The following is a 22,468-nucleotide window of genomic DNA, read 5'->3' as shown; positions in this document are numbered from 1 at the left end:
TGAGTATAATTGCATACTATTCACTAAACCTTCCTGGTTAAGTTTTAAATTAAAAACATTTTTTGTTAACGCCAACCAATGTCATTATAATTATCTTAATTTTGTTTTTAATCGAAGAATAGTGTTGAAAATATATTCTCGAAAAGTCAATCAATTTTACATTTGGGTATGAATGGTGAATACTACACCAAAATTGTGTCTGCAGTTTTTCATCTTACTCGGAATCATTCTGCAAATCAAAGAATTTATCTTGTAATTCATCGGGAATGCTGGCAACATCAAGGGAAGAAGAGAATGGGTAATGCGTAAATGCAGATTCTTTTTTTTTCAGCTCAGAGAAATAGCGATACAGTTCGTTTTCAAGAGATTCAAGATGCCCAGAAATCGCTTTTTTCAAAATGTTAATTATCTCACAATTAGATTCATCTACCACACCGCAGAGTATTTCAAATTTACAATATTTCCAAGATTTGTTTTCTTTACCGATTTTGCAGCTTTGAGAAAAATGCCCCGAGATTATCATGGAAAGTTATAATATTCGTTCATTTTCCCTTTAGCTTCAGGTTAAGCTTATCTTGATGTTCGAGCATATCTGCTAGGTATGATACTCTCTCCAACCACTCTATGTCGTTTTAAGTATACCAAAAAGTCTTGTTTCCTTTGCACTCACAAGAACAATTTGATTTCAGATTTCAATTCAAAAACACAATTTACAATATTTCGTTTGACAGCCATGGTACTGTAGTGTAGGAGAGCAGAACCTCGTGATCTATATTAATGTTTTTGCTCAGTTCTTTGAAAGCTCCAGATTTTATATAATTTACGACTTATACTAGCAATGGACTCTTGATGTCGATTGGTTAGGGCAGTGGTTAGGGAGCTAAATCTTTTCTGTTTTCTGAAAGCCCGATTTTGAGCTAAACATAGATGGCGCACCATCCGTACAAACCCCCACAGCCGTTGTAACCCATTTTAATCATCCAGTTTCAAAAAAGGTATTTATTTTCTCCATGCTAGCTTCATAAAAGAGCAACTTTTCTTTGCTATCATCCGCATGAATATAGACACGAACTCACGTCTGTTGATTTATCAACTTGAAAAGCAAACAATGGTGAAAGCTTAATTTCAATAAAAATGTGTTATTTAACATTTACGTACATGCAGCGTTTGATGAGATTTTCTCATTTTTTTTTTGCTTGGCATTTTCTATCGCGACTTCATTTGATGCTTGCACTAATGCTGGTGAAAACTTCCTGTTCGATCAAGTTTCTGGCGTTTGCAACTAGCATCTTACCGACGAAAGAACTCCATATATTTTTTGGTGTGTTCCGAATGACTCGTCTCAAATGACGTTTTAGTTTTGAAGGTTTCATAGATTCGTGACTGAGAACAACTTTGTACAGTGCGCTTTGTTTCTTCTCTATTACATTTCCAGTGATGTTAATGAAGTCGAATTTAAAAAATTCTTCTAAATATTTATGTTTTGTTTCAAATTACTAAGGTTTAGTATACCAGTTGGCGACCCCCCAGAAAGACCTTCGCGACCCCCAGGGGGGTCGCGACCCCCAGGTTGGGAACCCGTGCTTTAGTCAAATGTAACTGTATGATAAAGTGGTGTAACTGCAATGTTCACAACAAACCAACTTGGATCAGAACGGTCCTAAACTATCGGGTAAACCCAAACTCTACTCAAATGTATCATTATCTAAGTACAAGTATCAATCTTCATAAAATATTAACACTCTATCCCTACACCAAGAATCTAGTGGCAATACAGATTTCTGTAATCTATTAATAGATCTACTTCACACACAAAACGGCGGGTAGGTTGTTTTATTTTCGTCATTTTCTCCTGCAATTATACGCAACGAGCGACTCTTAATGCTAGACCTTCGTGTCTGTATCATTCATCAAAACCAGACCACAGACTATCGATTGGGCGCTGGTGTAGTATTTCATGAACAATTTGCTGGAAGAAAAAAATAATTCTGGAAACCTAGGGGTGGGTGTGGTGAGGGTGAGAGTGTGGGGGAGGGGAAGGGGAGTGTTGCATGGTTTCTGGAAACGGGTCATAACATTAAATGTTTCACACCAGGCTGTTAAGTAATTGTTGTAATCGTGTCATTAAATGTGTATACACCTGTAAATACAACAGTTAACTCTACACAAAAGCACTTTCGCACACACAAACACATAAACACACACACACACGCATATATATATATATATATATATATATATATATATATATATATATATATATATATATATATATATATATATATATATATATATATATATATATATATATATATATATATATATATACATGTCTTTGATTGTGTATGTGTGAATATATATGTATATATATATATATATATATATATATATATATATATATATATATATATATATATATATATATATATATATATATATATATATATAAAGCAAAGTGGTCGGGTGCCCGATAGGGCACTTCCCGGCGCCGCAGGCGCGTCAAATTTGGCACGAAGGTGCCTTATGGCGATAGAACACGAGGGCCAGTGACGGTTTGGCAAAAAGTCTACGGAGCGGGGGTCAAAACTGACCTCGACTGACCGGCGCCTTATATGGGCTATATTACAAAAAAAAAAATTCCTCCGACGACCCCCCTTGATATTTTGTGAGGTGGTAGAATGGCTTGACCTTTAGGGAAAACTGTCGGTTACACTCAAAGCCCTCGACGAGGGCTAAAAAGTGACCGCGAGTGAAATTCTCTTTATATGAGCTCTATTACGAAAAAAAAATTCCTCCGACGACCCCCCTTGAAATTTTGTGAGGTGGTAGGAGAACACCTTGGGGTGTCAAAAAAAACTCGGCATATCTGGGAAAACTTCGTAAAGGGGTCAAAACTGACCAGTTGTATTTCCCTATATAATCTTTGTATTTTATGGGAAAAACAGAGGGTCATTTCAACGCAGACTTTAGGATACTTAAGCTCAGTATATCTGGCTAATTTTTTGCATGCTCCTAGGTCAATGGCTTGACCTTTAGGGAAAACTGTCGGTTACACTCAAAGCCCTCGACGAGGGCTAAAAAGTGACCGCGAGTGAAATTCTCTTTATATGAGCTCTATTACGAAAAAAAAATTCCTCCGACGACCCCCCTTGATATTTTGTGAGGTGGTAGAAGAACACCTAGGGGTGTCACAAAAAACTCGGCATATCTGGGAAAACTTCGTAAAGCGGTCAAAACTGACCAGTTGTATTTCCCTATATAATCTTTGTATTTTATGGGAAAAACAGAGGGTCATTTCAACGCAGACTTTAGGGTACTTAAGCTCAGTATATCTGGCTAATTTTTTGCATACACTACTATAGATGACTAGGCCGTATGGAAAAACTGTTGGTCAGACTCAAAGCCCTCGACGAGAGCTAAAAGATGATCTTGAGTGAAATTCTCCTTATATGAGATATATATATATATATATATATATAAATAAATTGACGAACGATCCCCTTAAGATTATTTGACGTCGTAGACCGACCCTGAAGGCTAACAAAAAAACTTTAATCCCGTCGGAAACAGCCATTATAGTTGTTAAATATGTTCATGTACCGTAATTTCTTATATAAGCATAGCAACTGTTTGTAAAAAAAAAACAAAGACATACGTCATACGTTCAGTTTTCAAGGGAGGTAACGTTTTTTAAATTATTATTTTTCAAATAATTGTATACTATTTTAAACAGAAACAGAAAATGACGAAGTATAGCATTTGTTTTAGTACAAAATTAAGTTGTTAATTTAGTTACGTATCCCAATTAAATAAATAAATAAATTTCAAAAGGCAATGTAATAAAAACTATGAGATGTACTGTTCATGGAAGCTGTGTAGTTCTAATTCCATTTTACTTATACATTGCGTACTTTCCGATATTTCTCTGAGAACGGTATTTAAATGACAAACTAAAACATTTTTTTTCTAAAGTTAGCATTACTGTTTAAATTAAAGCACTCAACACCAAATCCATCGCTAAATAATTAAGTATTCAAATTCTCAAATGTTATTTAAAAACCTAAGCGAAGCTAGGCAGTATGCCTAGTATATATATATATATATATATATATATATATATATATATATTTATAAGATAACTTTAAAAACCCGAATACACTCGCTATATGTCTGTGATACTGTTAGTTTAATAAAGAATGAGAAGAAAAACATTATTGCCAACGTGTATATCACTCGTTAAGTCACGGTGGTAAACAAATCGTGTATGAGTACATAACAATTCTAGATCTGTTGTTAGATCTCTTTAAGGAAACTTCATATATTTCTCATACTTCCTCGAGTGATGTAATATTTAGTACTATGTCCAGTAATTTTTACTTCTTAAAAATTGTGATATGTATTCATTAAAGCTGCACTTTTTTAAGGCGTCAACCCTTAACTTGAACGTATCGCATTCGATTTTGCAAATGAAAGCTCTACATTTACACCACGCCGAACATTACCTGCCTTAGCAAAGAATGTTAAAATCCCATGAAAGCAAAACCCATTTTCGATGTAACCCAACAGACTTCAGCCAATGGTTTACATTTACGCTGAGTTACATGTTGCTTCAAACACTAATGAAATGTAATGTTAGAACAAACAGTAATTGTTGGATGTTCGGGACTGTGTGTGTACATGTTTAAAATGGATAATGTGATTGGGAAATTCAGCATGTTAATGGTAATTACTGCGTACTTGCATGTCTATTATGTTGATTAGAATGCTGTTATAGATACATGGAAAGCTATGGCGTGACGATTTAGCGTAATATTACACTACCACCATGTTTAACACAAAGCGATCATCTAAATTTCTAGCTAAATTGTGGTTTTTTTTTTTTTCCAGAGGTGTAGCGACCGGGGACAAACTTTTCGATGTGCACCCCCCCCCCCCTCAAGATTTTGATTTGCACCCCCTCGACTCAAACTTTCGATTTCCACCCCCCTCAACCTTTCAATTTATTTTTCCAACCCATTTTGGCGCACCCTATGGTCGGCATATGTCCCCCCGCCCCCCCCCCCCCCCTCGCTACGCTACTGTTTTTTTTCTACGATACGTTTTGTACGTGAATCCAGATTTTTTTTATTATTATTGGTATTGGGATATACATGGACGTTAAAGGAATTTTCGAAGATTTTATTCAGAGCACCTAGAGATTTTAAATTCAAGTCAGCTTTTTTCAATCAATCAAAGTTCCGAATAATTTAAACTTTTCAGATCGTATAATTTCAAATAACACTAAGATGCTACGTAATTTATGCAAATTTTTTTATTTCGTCAGCTTAAAATTCATTCATGTTAGTAGACACTTGATTTTTTTTTTTTTTTTTTGTATTTTTCTGAAATTGTGCGTCTCACTTTTGATTGATGAGGTTAATAGATACGCCACTTTGGCCAGATACATTTTAGTTTGATAGCTAAAATGTCAGTCATGTGAACTGAATAGATTTTTTTTTCTTATAGCTCACGACTTCTAATTTTGTTATGAAAAAGTCACCCAAATGGAGCTTGTCATATTCGGTTGTCTATGAGCAATATATTTCTAAGGTTTAAGATTGTATCGATTTGTAGATCTCAAGACAAAATTAAAATTTATAGATGTGTATGTGTGGTAGTTATTTTACATAGCAGCTCAATTTATTTTATAAAAGCGCTCAAAGCTACTAACTTGCACAAACGTCCTTATAGATTATAGCTCATGATTTTATTACTAGAATAGATTTTATGATTTCATTACTAGAATAGATTTTCTGATTTTATTACTAGAATAGATTTTCTGATTGTATTACTAGAATAGATTTTCTGATTTTAATACTAGAATAGATTTTCTGATTTTATTACTAGAATAGATTTTCTGATTTCCTTACTAGAATATATTTTCTGATTTTATTACTAGAATAGATTTTCTGATTTCCTTACTAGAATATATTTTCTGATTTTATTACTAGAATAGATTTTCTGATTTCCTTACTAGAATATATTTTCTGATTTTATTACTAGAATAGATTTTCCGCTTTCCTTACTAGAATAGATTTTCTGATTTTATTACTAGAATAGATTTTCTGATTTCCTTACTAGAATAGATTTTCTGATTTCCTTACTAGAATATATTTTCTGATTTTATTACTAGAATAGATTTTATGATTTCCTTATTAGAATAGATTTTCTGATTTCCTTACTAGAATATATTTTCTGATTTCCTTATTAGAATAGATTTTATGATTTCCTTATTAGAAAAGATTTTCTGATTTCCTTACTAGAATATATTTTCTGATTTCCTTATTAGAATAGATTTTCTGATTTCCTTACTAGAATATATTTTCCGATTTCCTTATTAGAATAGATTTTATGATTTCCTTATTAGAATATAATTTCTGATTTCCTTATTAGAAAAGATTTTCTGAGGATTGTAACTTTGCAGTGTCCTCCGCATTTCAGCTTTGGTGGGGTCTTTTTTTCATTGATTTTTATTTTTTTATTCATGAAGTATCTAGAAATGTACAAGTATTATAAACAATTTAAGTAGTTGGTTTTAAAAGCATTGAAAATGAGTTGTTTCTATTAGTAGCACGTTATTCGTCCAATCCTGTGTCTAGGTATTCCTGCAACAACTTAGACCAGAATTTCCTTAGTAATTTATTATGATTTTTTGTATTCTTTCGGGACTAAAATTCCTTCATTTTAATACAACATCCTCTTGGCGTTCCTTCCATGTAGCAATACAATATTCCCCTTGCAATTTTTCTTTTATACTTGTACCAAAGAACATTTCTATTATTTTCACCATTTTGCAGCATAAATTGTCTTTTTCAAAGGTTCCTCTAACACTGGAACCCCCACCCCCGCCCCATCATGTTCCCTCCATCGTTAAGCGCAACTCCCTCTAATCCCCATGATGACAGTTCGAGTTGTCGCCTGCTAGTTCCGGAAGTCTTGTCACTGTCTAGGTCATCGATTGCTGGTCACTAAGTTTTTCATATCAGCATAGTCCTTGTCGTGACCGATCGGAAGACAGGGGTCAAGCTGGACGCGAGGTAGCTATTTGGTCGGTGGTATTGGCTAGTGTGTGAGGGCGTGGGATCAAACACCTTGACATCTCGGGTTAACAGCAGAGGTTTTTTTTTTTTGGTTTTTTTTTTGTTTTTTTTTAAAATGTAATGAAGATAAATTAAAAAAAAAAGATAGATTCGTATTTACAAACGTTTTAAAATTAAAATTAACTTTTTGAGATTAACAGAAAGATATTTAAAAATAGTGCGCATCTATAAGTATGTGTTCATTATTGCAAAATTGAAGTCTTAAAAGATATTTCAGTATCATCAATATAACTTGGGACATTTAATTAAGGTAATAGACAATAAAAGCACTAGATAACTGCATCAAAATATATGAGTTCGATATCTCGATAAAACTTCAAAATTAGTATGAATTTGTAAACAAAATATATGCTAAAATTATAGTATTCAGCTACGGTGCCATTGACACGCAAGACAGGCCTAAAAACATACAATCATAAACATTACAGGTTTATTAATGTGCATAATATTAATAACTGTGAAGTTAATTAGAATGATTGTGTTTGTAAAATGTAGTTGTCGAAGCATCATTGAAGAAACTATCATACATTATTTATTGAATAGATAATTATAATATCGCAACAAAGTATACGCTATTGGTACGTTAAATCCTGGTACTATTCGATTGGTATCTATCAGTACAAAGATAAAGATAGCATTAATTAAAACCAATTCAACACAATTATATACTATCTCAATTGAGATAGTTTAACATGCAAAAGCACATTATTTTTTCCAAATCATTCAAGCTAAATTATGACTTAAAACACCGTTGAATTAGATTAACGTCTCAGCTCGCTACAGAACTATAAACTCCAAACATCAATCGCAAAGCACAGACTCATTTCACATTATATAGACACAAGCCCTTGATATCCCATAAAAAGCTCTTCCCTCTTAAAAGCAAAGATACATAAACGTCTGAATATAAAACGTCACGTGATCTTCTACTTCCGGTGAAAAAACGAAAACAAGTATTTAAAAATTCTCCACGTTCTCAATTTTGTTTTCCAATTTTTTTCCGAAATATTTTTTTTTAACTTTGGGAAAGGTCTGTTGAATGAAGACACTCCAGAAACACAGACGCAGTGAGTGTATAGGACACTCCGGCACCATCGTCACCCCGGTCTATAAATACACTGGAGTGAATGGAGTGCTTCACTGCCATTAGCGCTAAAAGGGCAGTTATCAACAATGGGACGCAGTCACTGAAAGCCGTCGAGGCAAAAACCAGCTCAACATCGCTGGTAAAAAAATGTCTTTTAACGACATTTTATTTTATTAGCTGGAGTTTGGTGTGTGCTTTAGGTTTCCTGTAAAGTTGTGATAGATGAGCTAATCCTTTAATATAAAAGTTCCGATTGGATTTTTAGACAAATATGTATGGAGAAAAGGAAAGGTCTGGTCTAGACGGTTTTCTTCTGTTACCTATTATATATATATATATATATATATATATATATATATATATATATATATATATATATATATATATATATATATATATGTAACTAGTGTAGGCCTAGTTACTAGTCACTATTGTTAAGAACGCAATAGTGCAGGTGTTGGACTGATAAGCCAAGCGATACGACAAGCCGCTGTCAACTTTGACACGACTTGGCTGACGAAACAGTGCAGGTGTTCTATTAATCGGACTGATGAGACAACTGCGTAGTAATCGGAAGGCGAGATATTCGGATTGAACATAACTGTGATAGAACCGAATACGATTACGAATACGAAGGGATATATAGGAAGGCGACAGTTGAGAAAGGAGGCCGAACTGTAGAGACGTGAGGAGTAGGAGATCAGGGGATCAGTCAGTCAGTAAGAGGAGTATCAGAGACAGTGACAGGATCAGTATCAAGTTGGTTATTGAACGGGTTAGCCGTATTGTGTTAATAAGGACGATAGACATGTGCATTCAGTTATGTGAAGACTAGTGAGGACTGTTGGGGGTCAGTTGATTCAGACTATTATTGTGAAGCATTTCTTTTGATTCATTATATTATTGTGAAGCATTTCTTTGATTCATGTAATAAAAGGATCAATAGTGAACCTGCATCTTCGAGTATCTATACTGTGGTCGATGTTGTGTAGAATGAGTGGTTAGACTCGTTAACATTTGGCACTACAGGCAAATAGACTCGTTACATTTGGCGTTGCCGAGCAGAAGATGCAACTACGCTCGGTCACATTTGGCGCTGCGAGCAGGGTGATTCAATTAGACCAGCCGCTTTAGGCACCCATTATCAACCTAGATTCAGTTCATAACTGTGGTTCGTGTGTGTGTGAATTCGGACATTCAGGAACAGTGAAAATTGAGGAACGAGGAAAATTTTTCATACACACACGGTAAGAAAGGTCTTTTCTTTTTTTACTCAAGGAATAAAAATTATAATGTCTACTCTGGACGAGAAGCAGACCCATATTGTGGTCCTGCCCAGAGAGTCCCACATTAACAAATTTTACGGGGACGGTGATCCAACTTTAACCAACAGGTTCAGTGAAGAGGTCAAAGCGGCCTGGGCCTCGAGATACATGTCACCAGAGGAAAGATTAAGACTGCTGATGGGCAGTATAGGAGAGACGGTTAGGGCAGAGGTCAAATGCCACGATAAAACCATCCAATCAGATCCAGATAAGGTGCTGGATCTAATTATGGAGACCTTTGGGGAGAGACGGTCGGGATCGCAACTGCTATCGGGGTTCGTAGGCTTAAAGCAGAGAATGGCGGAGAGTGTGATGGAGTATTCACACCGAATGAACAGGGCCTTTGATTCGGTAAAGGGCAAAACACCTGACATTGATGTGCGCCTACTGAGGGACCATTTCATCGAGGGGCTAGCAACCCCGATCTTAAGGAGAGAGTTGAAAGAAGAGGTCTACAAAGACCCGCAGTTGACCTTCCTTCAGGTCAGGAACTCAGCGATCCGCAGGTCCGAGGATGAGGACCAATCGAACTGTTCGGTAGACAAAGTCTCTGTGCCGGAACAGAAACAATCCCCACCCACAGGGACCGGCACGATGGAAACCATGATGGCTCAACTGTTGGCCCACCTGGATAAGGTTGACCAACGATTGGAGAGGTTAGAAAGCAGGGCAACAGCTGAGAATCAGGGCAAAAACGGGACAAAACAGGGACGGGTTGGACAGCCGCGACCTGCCGGTCCATCGCTCCGGTGGACGGCTGAAGGTCGACCAATTTGCTTGTCCTGCTCACAACCCGGACATATGGCACGGTACTGTCCGGTGAAACGATCGCCCTCTGTAGGGCAGGTCAAGGCTACAGAGCGGCGAGGTTATGGCGCAAGAAACAAAATGGGACAAACAATGAAAGAGTCTCAAACAAGACTCGAAGAGAAATTATCAGATATTGAAAAAATGAACTTGAATGTTGAAAAGTTTCAAGTGAACAATTTGTTGGCTAAGAAAAATGATGATAAGGAAGAAATTGGTAGACTTAAGAATGAGATCTCAAGGTTAACCACGAAACTGGATAGGGAAAGTTCATGCAAATTAAAAGCACAGGAGAAATGTTCATCTGTAGAGTGTCTGTTATCTGAAGAAGAAAATAGAAACTTTGTACCTGGTTTTGCAAAAATTGCCGCACCATTGCATGACTTGGTAAACAAAATGACAAAGAAACACAGTAAGGAGAAAAAGAAAGGTAAAACACAACTGATAGGTGAATTATGGACTGATGAATGCCTGAACTCGTTTAAGCTACTGAAAAATGCTTTGACAGAGGCACCGATATTAGGATACGCAGACTTTGACAAGCCATTTCGGCTAGAAATTGACGCCAGCTCTAAAGGTCTGGGAGCTGTGCTATCACAACAACAAGAGCAAGGTTTCAGGGTTATTGCGTATGCCAGTCGAGCTCTGAAGGAATCAGAGAAGAACATGACAAATTACAGCGCCATGAAACTAGAACTTTTGACATTAAAATGGGCTGTGACTGAAAAATTCAGGGACTATCTATTAGGTGCTAAATGTGTGGTATACACTGACAATAACCCCCTCAGTCACCTAAAGACAGCAAAGTTGGATCCATCGAACAGCGATGGGCAGCAGAATTGGCACTCTTTGACCTGGAGATAAAATATCGCCCGGGGCGGTCCAATGGCAATGCGGACGCCTTATCAAGGAATCCTTACGAGAGACCGGGCGATGAGGAAGAAACGCTGACAGGAATATGTGAGGTCAGAGCGTCAACAGATATCCCTCACGGGGTGCACGGGATGCAAAACGGACAGACCGGGGTGGAGCACATTTCCACAGAGCCCGGACATATGGACATTAGTGATTTTAATTGCCTTAATAATAAAGAGATAAGAGATGCCCAGAGAACGGATAGTGGCTTACAGCCGCTGTTGAAATACGTCCAGGAACAAAAATTCCCAAGAAGAAGGGAAAGAGAACAGTTTGGTCGGGAAACAAAGAAACTACTGAGTCAGTGGGACCGTCTCAGTATAAAGGATGGTGTTCTCATGCGGAGAATTCATGACCAAATAGATGGGACAATACACCAGGTGGTGGTGCCTGGACAGTTACGAGAAGAAGTGCTAAGGTTGGCACATGACAGGGCAGGACACCAGGGTCAGGACAGGACGCACAAAATATTACGACGGAGGTGTTACTGGCCCAATATGGAGATGGAGGTCAAACGCCATTGTGAGGCTTGTGTGAGGTGTCAGCATGCGAAAATGCCAGTTGTTAAAATGAGACAGCCATCAGGACACTTACTGGCGACAAAACCACTAGAGATTGTGGCTATGGACTTTACGTCGTTGGAGCAATCATCGGATGGGACGGAACATGTGTTGGTAATGACTGATGTATTCACCAAATGGACTGTGGCGGTGCCCACACGAGATCAGACGGCCAAAACAGTGGCAAAGGTCTTAATAGAACATTGGTTCATCAAATATGGCATACCAAGACAATTACACTCTGACCAAGGAAGGGCCTTCGAGTCAGAAGTAATTAACCAACTGTGCAGCCACTACGGGATCAACAAATCTAGAACAACCACATTTAATCCGAAAGGAAACGGACAGTGCGAGCGGTTCAACCGCAGCATGCATGATTTGCTGCGTACGCTAGAACCTGAACAGAAAAAACGTTGGCCTGATTTTCTCCCAGAGTTGGTATATCTATACAACTGCACCCCCCATGCCACAACCGGCTTTTCGCCACACATGTTACTGTTCGGACGGGAGGCTCGACTCCCTCTTGACTTGTTCCTAGGGAAAAAGGAAAGTATGACTGGCTCATACACCGCACTAGAATATGTGAATGAACATATGAGACGAATTAGAGAAATGTACAGGGTAGTACAGGAAAGACTAGAACATGAAGCACGGCGAAGGGAACCGCCGGTACAGACAAGGGACCCGCCACTCAAACTGAACGACAGGGTATTACTGCGTAGCCACCCGTTAGGCAGAAACAAAATCCACGACCTCTGGGGACAGGAGATATGGCAAGTCGTGGAGATGCCTAAAGTAGCAGGTGGCCCCTTTAAGATAAGACCCATCAATCACACCAAACCGGATCGGTGGGCGAATATTGCTCAATTAAAGAAATATTGGCATCGGCAAGAGGAGCATTTACACACAAAGAAACCTAAGACAATTAGGGAACCGGAAACTATAACGGAAATTCACATAGCCATCCCGGAACCATGTCACCATCAACAGCACAACAGCGATACACAAGTGGAGGATAACGGCAACAAAGAGGATCCCGTTCCTCCCAGAAGCAGAGAGACAGTAGACCATCAGATAAGTGGTCCGCGGAGAAGTTTGAGAAACAGAAAGAATACGAAATTTTTCGTCAGCAACCATCAATTCTTTCATGGTCGCGCTGGTATGAGAACAGACTGTTCAAAAAGTTATAAAAGTGAACTGGTGAAGGCACCAAACGAAAAAAGGTGGATGTGAATTCTAGAACTGCCTTGTGTCTGAGGAATATGATGTAGACACATTTGATATGTGAAATAGGGATAACTGTCAATCTTTTACGAATGTGACGACATTGACAGTGAATGGAACAATAAATTTTTTTACGATGGTGCGATTGACATTTAAGAAGTGCACCTACCAAGCGTTGTTTGTGGTTAAAACACACAAAAAAAGGCGGCGGTGGATGTAACTAGTGTAGGCCTAGTTACTAGTCACTATTGTTAAGAACGCAATAGTGCAGGTGTTGGACTGATAAGCCAAGCGATACGACAAGCCGCTGTCAACTTTGACACGACTTGGCTGACGAAACAGTGCAGGTGTTCTATTAATCGGACTGATGAGACAACTGCGTAGTAATCGGAAGGCGAGATATTCGGATTGAACATAACTGTGATAGAACCGAATACGATTACGAATACGAAGGGATATATAGGAAGGCGACAGTTGAGAAAGGAGGCCGAACTGTAGAGACGTGAGGAGTAGGAGATCAGGGGATCAGTCAGTCAGTAAGAGGAGTATCAGAGACAGTGACAGGATCAGTATCAAGTTGGTTATTGAACGGGTTAGCCGTATTGTGTTAATAAGGACGATAGACATGTGCATTCAGTTATGTGAAGACTAGTGAGGACTGTTGGGGGTCAGTTGATTCAGACTATTATTGTGAAGCATTTCTTTTGATTCATTATATTATTGTGAAGCATTTCTTTGATTCATGTAATAAAAGGATCAATAGTGAACCTGCATCTTCGAGTATCTATACTGTGGTCGATGTTGTGTAGAATGAGTGGTTAGACTCGTTAACATTTGGCACTACAGGCAAATAGACTCGTTACATTTGGCGTTGTCGAGCAGAAGATGCAACTACGCTCGGTCACATATATATATGTATATGTATATATATATATATATATATCCAAGGTTCCCCGTATCTTAATTTTTACTCGTGTGTCAAAGCAAAATATTGTTCGCCAAACTATCTAGAAAATCTCGTATATCAGTGCACTTGTATATCGAGATACCACCTATGTGTTTTGACACAACTTATATTTATGCTTAACTGTATGTCTTAATGCAAATTTTGCTTATAATACAGTTAAAGTTATATATTGATGGGTTTGTTGATGCTGATGTTTCACTTCGTTGCTGTTGAATGTAGCAAACGATTAAATGTTTTCATATAGAATTTTAAATCATAATGTTGTTTTGTAATTTTTCAATGTTTAATTTGTACAAATAAAACTAAAAACAATGCACACAAAATAGACCAGACACACCGCGTTTCTCACCTTTCAAGGTTATAGAAAATATAGGTTTTCAAAACGTAAACGGAGATTTAATTAAGTTCCTCTTGCAGGGCTAAAAAAAAAAAGGAACGTTAGAGAGATTCTAAATATTATTATTCATCGCCTAACTACATAATAACGCAAGGTAAAAAAAAAAAAAAACTAGCTTTAACAGGATCGATGATTTCGGCAAAATGCTTTTAAGACACCGCATAAGGAGATCTCGATGTCTGAAGTCAGCAACAAACGCTCACACATGGGACAATAACTGGGATGTACGAGTCTACATATCGAATGATCGTATAAAACTAATTTGTCGTTTAGACCGTCACCTTGATACTTAGCGTGGGGGTTAACAATGACATTGACAGCTGCAGTAATTAAGTTACCGAATGGTATCGGTATTGACATTGGTTTTTTTTATGAGAAATATGTCCATTATCGATGTCACACACATAAGGAAAACCTAAATGGGAAGGTTGTCTAAGGGGGGGGGGGGTAATATTTTACTGACCATGTGCTGTGGGTCAGTGCTAAATGGGGGGGGGGGGCAGAGGCGTAGCGAGGGGGGGGGCGGGGGTGCGGGCCGCACTGCGTGACACCATTTAGGGGGGTGACACCAAGGCAAAAAATAGCAAAATATATATAGAAAAACTTAATGGGAGTGTGCAAATCGAAAGTTTGAGGGGGGGGGGGTGTGCAAATCGAAAGTTTAAGGGGGGGGGGTGCAAATCGGAAGTTTGAGGGGGGTGCAAATCGAACCTTTGAAAGTTTGTCCCCGAGAATGGTCGCTACGCCTCTGGGGGGTGACTCCATTAAGTGCCGCACCTGATGACACCAGACCTCGCTACGTCAATGGGGGGGGGGGGGGGGGGGGAGAACCAAGAAAAGCAAAATCTTGTACACTTTTCTTTTTTTTTAAATGACTGATTATGATCACTGATATCCCATACCCTGAATTATCACATTCTTCATCGCAAGGTTTTACATGTCGTTTTAAGTTATAAGTAGCTTTCCCTCTTTAAGTAGTTGTTTGATTTCTCATCCACAAATGTTTAACCCTTGATGTCTCAACTCCCATATTTAACCCTTGATATCATATCTCTCGAAATCAATTCTTAATATCTCATTGATAACTTATTTCCCATATTTTGATAACTTATCTCCCATATTTTGATAACTTATCTCCTATATTTTACCCTTTAATGCCTCATGTACCATGTTTATCCCTTGATATACCATCTCCCATATTCAACCCTTGATGCCTCATATACCAAGTTTATCCCTAAATGCCTCATCTCCCATATTCAACCCTTGATGCCTCATGTACCAAGTTTATCCTTGATGCCCCATGTACCAAGTTTATCCTTGATGCCTCATGTACCAAGTTTATCCTTGATGCCCCATGTACCAAGTTTATCCCTTGATGCCTCATGTACCAAGTTTATCCTTGATGTCTCATGTACCAAGTTTATCCTTGATGCCTCATGTACGAAGTTTATCCTTGAAGCCTCATGTACCAAGTTTATCCTTGATGCCCAATGTACCAAGTTTATCCCATGATGCCTCATGTACCAAGTTTATCCTTGAAGCCTCATGTACCAAGTTTATCCTTGATGCCTCATGTACCAAGATTATCCTTGATGTCTCATGTACCAAGTTTATCCCTTGATGCCTCATGTACCAAGTTTATCCTTGATGCCTCATGTCCCATGTTTATTCCATGATGCCTCATGTAACAAGTTTATCCTTGATGCCCCATGTACAAAGATTATCTTTTGATGTCTCATGTACCAAGTTTATCCTTGATGCCTCATGTAACAAGTTTATCCTTGATGCCTCATGTACCAAGTTTATCCTTGATGCCCCATGTACCAAGTTTATCCCTTGATGCCTCATGTACCAAGTTTATCCTTGATGCCTCATCTCCCATATTCGCCCCTTGATGCCTCATGTAACAAGTTTATCCTTGATGCCTCACGTACCAAGTTTATCCCTTGATGCCTCATGTACCAAGTTTATCCTTGATGCCTCACGTACCAAGTTTATCCCTTGATGCCTCATGTACCAAGTTTATCCTTGATGCCACATCTCCCATATTTAACCCCTGATGACTCATGTACAAAGATTATCTTTTGATGTCTCATGTACCAAGTTTATCCTTGATGCCTCACGTACCAAGTTTATCCTTGATGCCTCACGTACCAAGTTTATCCTTGATGCCTCATGTACCAAGTTTATTCATTGATGCCTCATGTACCAAGCTTATCCTTGATGCCTCATCTTCCATATTTGCCCCTTGATACCTCATGTATCAAGATTATCCTTGATGCCTCAAGTACCAAGTTTATCCCTTGATGCCTCATGTACCAAGTTTATCCCTTGATGCCTCATGTACCAAGCTTATCCTTGATGCCTCATGTACCAAGCGTATCCTTGATGCCTCATCTCCCATATTCGCCCCTTGATGCCTCATGTACCAAGATTATCCTTGATGCCTCAAGTACCAAGTTTATCCCTTGATGCCTCATGTACCAAGTTTATCCCTTGATGCCTCATGTACCAAGTTTACCCTTGATGCCTCAAGTACCAAGCTTATCCCTTGAAGTCTAATCTAACGTGTTGATCCTAGAACTATTTGCTCACTGCGGAAGTCATCTCTCCCGTTGTTATTCGCTACTATCGACCACAACTTTCCTCGGCCCCCAAGTTGAGCGTCTGTTGATGTAGGGTGAGCGACTGTTGATGGAGTGTTTAAAGGCAGACGGTTCCCTACGTCACTCTACCATAGTTGTTTACTTTCCTAGTCTAATGTAAGTTTAGTGGGGGAAAAAACTTTCGTTGAATTGGTTAGTCTTAATTAAGTTAGAGCGACCAGTTGACTAAATTAAATGGTCTGAGCAAATGGGAAAAAAAAGATGGTACCAAGTTCAATACAAACAGACGGAAGAAATAAAGAGGTTCGAGTTTATATTGGTGGAGGAATGTTTGGTGTCGCTTTTGATTAGAGTTTTTCTGTCCTCGAGATAGTTGGTTTTGTACTGGTTTCGTTGTTTTTGCGTCGTGTTCGGTAATTGTTATTTTGTTCTGAGATTGTTGGTTTTGTACTGAGAATGTTGGTTTTGTTCTGAGATTGTTGGTTTTGTTCTGAGATTGTTGGTTTTGTTCTGAGATTGTTGGTTTTGTTCTGAGATTGTTGGTTTTGTTCTGAGATTGTTGGTTTTGTTCTGAGATTGTTGGTTTTGTTCTGAGATTGTTGGTTTTGTTCTGAGATTGTTGGTTTTGTTCTGAGATTGTTGGTATTATTCTTTGTTGGTTAAATTGCGGAGTTTCAGTTTACTTCAGTGATTGTCGAGAATGATCGACGATATTGGGCTATTTTCGGTCGGTTTTGGTGGTTTTGCTATGGCAGCCGTTAGTGTCCGAATAGTATCTCAAGAAATTAACCTGTACCTATCAACGTACGTTAGAGTCTGAAAAATCAGTTTTAAAAAACTGGACCCTAAAACTTTTTTTAAAACTAAATATAAAAAGTGAATACTTTAATATCGCTTACACGGTGAATACGTGTTTGTTGAATAACAAAAAACAAAACATAACAATAACAACTTCAATTCAGATACAATTCTAATTGGGATAGAAAATAAAAATAACATTTGTACAAGCTACTTTTACATGTTACTTTTTGACAGGATGTTTTTTATATTATAGGATATTTTAAAAGGACATTTTGGAAAAAAAATGTTTACAGGATTTTTCGTCAGGATATTTTACATGACTTTTGTACATAAAATGTTAGCGAAGCGGCTGATAAACACGCCTATGACTTTTGACTTTCTTGTAATTCGACACGCTATTGGCAACGACTAAACAATCAAGGGACTTGAATAATGTATAGGGCTTTACAATAGCTAAAGACTATTACTGTACGTAGATAAGACCAATAAACAAGCTACTCTTCTGGTCAACTGGTAGACAATAAACGAGAGATCACAAATAAATAAATCAATTACAATTACCTAATCTTGATGACAGCTGTCCCTAAATATTATAAGATGTAGATTAATCCTTATTGTGTTTGACAATCGTTTAAGAAGCAAGGTATGTGTATTCAAACTTGCTATGATCTATTGATATATGTACCAAATGACTTCTTTCTTAAATTTAAATACAAAATTAAGCCGCTTGAAATATAAGGTGAAAATATAAGCAAATTTTATAATTGATCATATATAAACCTAAGAAGTTTGTCCATGATTGTTCTTTAATGGGTGCCGTATTTTATTAGTTGTGTTTTAATCCTTAAGAAATCAGCAAATATTTTAAAGGCTAAGCAGATTAAACACTAAACAATTTAAAACAATTTTTCTTTAAGTTTCCTAATAAGTGCTCCCGTATTTTCAAATATGTGAAAAAGGGGCATATTAACACATACTAGTATGGTGGGTCTAGTGGACGTCTAGAATTAAATAATCCCAATCATAACAATGACGGTAACTAGGAAGTGAATACCGTCACCACCTTTTAACGATGGTCGGCATATTATTTTAATGCAATGCCATTTTATCTTCCATTCAACACCCCTCACTACTTTGGGTCTAAGGTAGCTGGCAATTATTAAAACACCCGCTGCCAAATTCATTCACTTTACACTATCCACATTCCACATGCAAACATCTGTAAGCATACAATATTGCACAACAAATTTATTATATCTTACACACTGTAGTACTCAAAGTCATGTTTCCTACACTGCCCACAACCAACCAATACACGTATCCCACACTACCTACTTTCAGCCATACACACATACTCTACATATCTGTCACTTATCCTCCTCACACTGAATACTACATCACACAACACACCATACACTACCCTACCCCACTAAATCATACACCACACAACAAACCGTACACGCCACACTACCATCCTAACTTTCACCTATAATTACCCCCATACTCCATCAATTATGAAAAAAATGCCTCCCCCCACAGCTACACTCTGCGAATTACTCCCTACACTCCACAACACACCCACGTTTACACTATACACCACACACCCACACCCCACCACACCCATCACACCCATCGTGCAACTTCACCCTACCATCCTTGCACTTGATACCGCACACTTGAAAAATAACATCTACACTCCACAACACACCCAGATTTACACTATAAACCACATACCACACACCCACACCCCATCACACCCATCATGACACTTCATCCCAACATCTTTGCACTTGATTCCGTACACTTAAAAAATAGCATCCACACTCCACTACACACAACAATGCCACATACCCTTACACTCAACTCGACATATCCCCCCTCACTCTGTATGCAATACAAACCTCACGCCATACTTCAACCCCCACATTCCTACACTTATCCACCCCTACCACACCCACACCGAAGCCCTTTTAAAAAACACGTGACCACACAAAAATAGAAGCATATCAAAGCTGTGTGTACAGATCGATTTAACGCTTGACCGTTCAGACTTGACAGCTGATCTTGATGGGCATTTTCTTTTGCTTTAACCGTGGTGTACTGAGGTGTACACAGCATACAATAAAAGGCAGGGGGTGACACTGGCCATATTTTAAACAGAGATACGATAACACGGTGTCACTCACAGTATTTTATGTATGTTGTGTACATGTCACGATACTGTAGTGGAAAACGTTGACTGCTCAGTGACAGGGAGTGTTTATAAAGTATCACATAGTGTGTACATACTGACTTTGTATCTACACACTAACATATATTGTACATACAGACATAGAGTCACTACCCAACGACATATCATGCCAGGTAGTTTCTACACACTGTTATGTCATTTCTACACACTAGCACGTAGCTCTTACACAAATTGCCAATAAAATTACATATAATGACACGAAGCTTATACACACTGACACTTGGTTTCTACACACTTCCAAAATCGTCTACATACTGACACGCATCTTCTACATAATGACCTTTAGTTTCTGCACATTGACTCTAAGCTTCTATACACAGCCAAGACAAGTCTACACACTGACTCCTAGCTTATACACACTGCTAAGAAAGTTCTACACACTGCCTAGATAATTCTACACACTGATTGACACACCGAGTGCACACACAGCTTAACAAAATCAGCACAAGACATATCCAATACACCCATCAGCAGTCGCATTGTATCCCATACACGGACATAGTAGCCAAGCAAACATAAACAGACATCCACTGTCACATTGCCTTGACAGTGACACGTTATGTACAGAATGACAGTCACACACGGAGACGTTTTCTAAACATACTGATATATTTTCTATGTATGTATATACTGACGCATAGTGCTAACACAAACACACTCCGACATTCTAACACCTTCAGCTGAGCACTAGCACTTATTGCAATCTATACACTACACATATTTAGCACCTTCAACACCTAAACGATTAAAAAACATCACAGGCAGCGAGAAGAAGAAACAAATAGCCAAACAATACCCCTAATAAATACACACGGCTTATGGTATGTTCTATAATATGAACAATTTCAGGTTAAGAGCATCAAGAACATAACCAAATATATCCTAACACTATCCCCATTGGAAATATATAACTAATCATTGTCACAACGTCAATTGCTATAGTGTTAAAAACATCGATATCTAAAACAATTTTTTCGTAATATAAATCCTATTGGAAACATAAAACTTAGTCGTCCCTAGAGTAAACATATTTATGAGTGTGTTATCTCTTTATATAACTAGATCCTTACTAATCCTGAATGTTAACTAATGACCCAATAGTATCCCTAATTAAAATTAGCCCACCATTATCCCTAATAGAAACCAATAGTCTAACATTATTCCACACAAAGGTCAAAGATACACTGTCTTGGCATTCATTTTTTTTTTCTTTCTACATAGTGTTTAAAATAAACAACTGTGTTTCCGTTACCGTGGCAACCAGTGTAACACAGTTCATGAAATGATAATCATTAATTTAGATGTTTGGTAAGTCATTGATGGTGTGTGTTCTGTAAGATTACATAAAAAAGTCGTAATGTCTTATGAAATTTTTAAAAGTAAGGTTGTGAATGAATTTGTGACTGAGTTCGATACTTATGAACAAGAGATCACAATCAGAGTGGCATGCACGAAAATAGCGATTTTTTTTACCTATCGGCACATCTTCAGTGGAGAACGATATCCGAACGAAAACCACCAGCACACCAAAGGATGCAAGCAACTGCGCCAGCATCTTCCTCGTCGTGTTCACGTCCACGGCAGCGTGTTTCTCTGAACGTGTGCTGTGTCCTACACGCGCCGAACAGCACCACGACCTAGTATCGATCGCATCACCACTGTCCTGCGGGCAACCCCCCTCCCCCCCCTCTCTCTCTCTCCCTAAACACAAGTGGAATCCAGGCTTGGACAGCGCCCGCGCTACAGCCTGCGCAGTGAGAGTGGGGGAGGTGGGGGGTAGGGGTGATCAGAGGCGGATATCGAGCCACTGATTGTCGTGTTGGAAACGATTGATGCTCAATTGTTGATAGTAGGGACGCGCATGATTTTTTATGAAAATGTTGGCCGCGATCCGAATCCCCCGAGAGATAACCCCCTTAAGTGCAGCCAACATTGCGTACGTTCCAATTTCGTCACGTAATTAAAACACTTTGAATGTTCTAGTTTAAAATCAAATGGGATGTCGCGTACTCAATTGAAAAACACGGAAACGATTTGCACGATTCTATGATATATATATATATATATATATATATATATATATATATATATATATATATATATATATATATATATATATATATATATATATCATATATTCCAATATTTTCTACCTGTGATGTGTCTCTCTTAGTACATCAAACTTAAGGTACATCATTGTGTGTGTTTACTTTCCAACCAATCTCTATCATTTATTTAATAGCAATGTATACAAACTATTTGAACTAAGAAAAATGACAACTAACTATAATTAAATGTGAATGAAATGCTGAGATCGTTTCAATACATTCCAATAGCTTTAGGTCTAAGCAAGCGTTACTGGGCTGTAACTTTCTAAATGGTGTGAAGT

At 38.0% G+C, this 22,468-nt stretch overlaps 1 protein-coding gene across 1 annotated transcript in view; it reads right to left on the bottom strand.

Moving 5' to 3' along the window:
• LOC131946414 (glutamate receptor) overlaps window positions 1-21,657 on the bottom strand; it is an 83,577-nt gene extending 61,920 nt beyond the window's left edge. The window contains exon 1 of the mRNA XM_059307161.1: window positions 21,553-21,657. Within this exon, the coding sequence (XP_059163144.1) occupies window positions 21,553-21,634 (82 nt within the window). The 5' untranslated portion in view covers window positions 21,635-21,657. The remainder of the gene's footprint in view (window positions 1-21,552) is intronic.
• Between the last annotated feature and the right edge of the window lie 811 nt (window positions 21,658-22,468).

This window comes from Physella acuta, unplaced genomic scaffold (assembly GCF_028476545.2).
Source record: "Physella acuta isolate Inbredline_101_S28 unplaced genomic scaffold, ASM2847654v3 ptg000560l, whole genome shotgun sequence".
Classification (NCBI taxonomy): Eukaryota; Metazoa; Mollusca; class Gastropoda; family Physidae; genus Physella; species Physella acuta.
The sequence above is the reverse complement of the archived record's forward strand: the minus strand, read 5'-3'. Positions and strand labels throughout refer to the sequence as shown.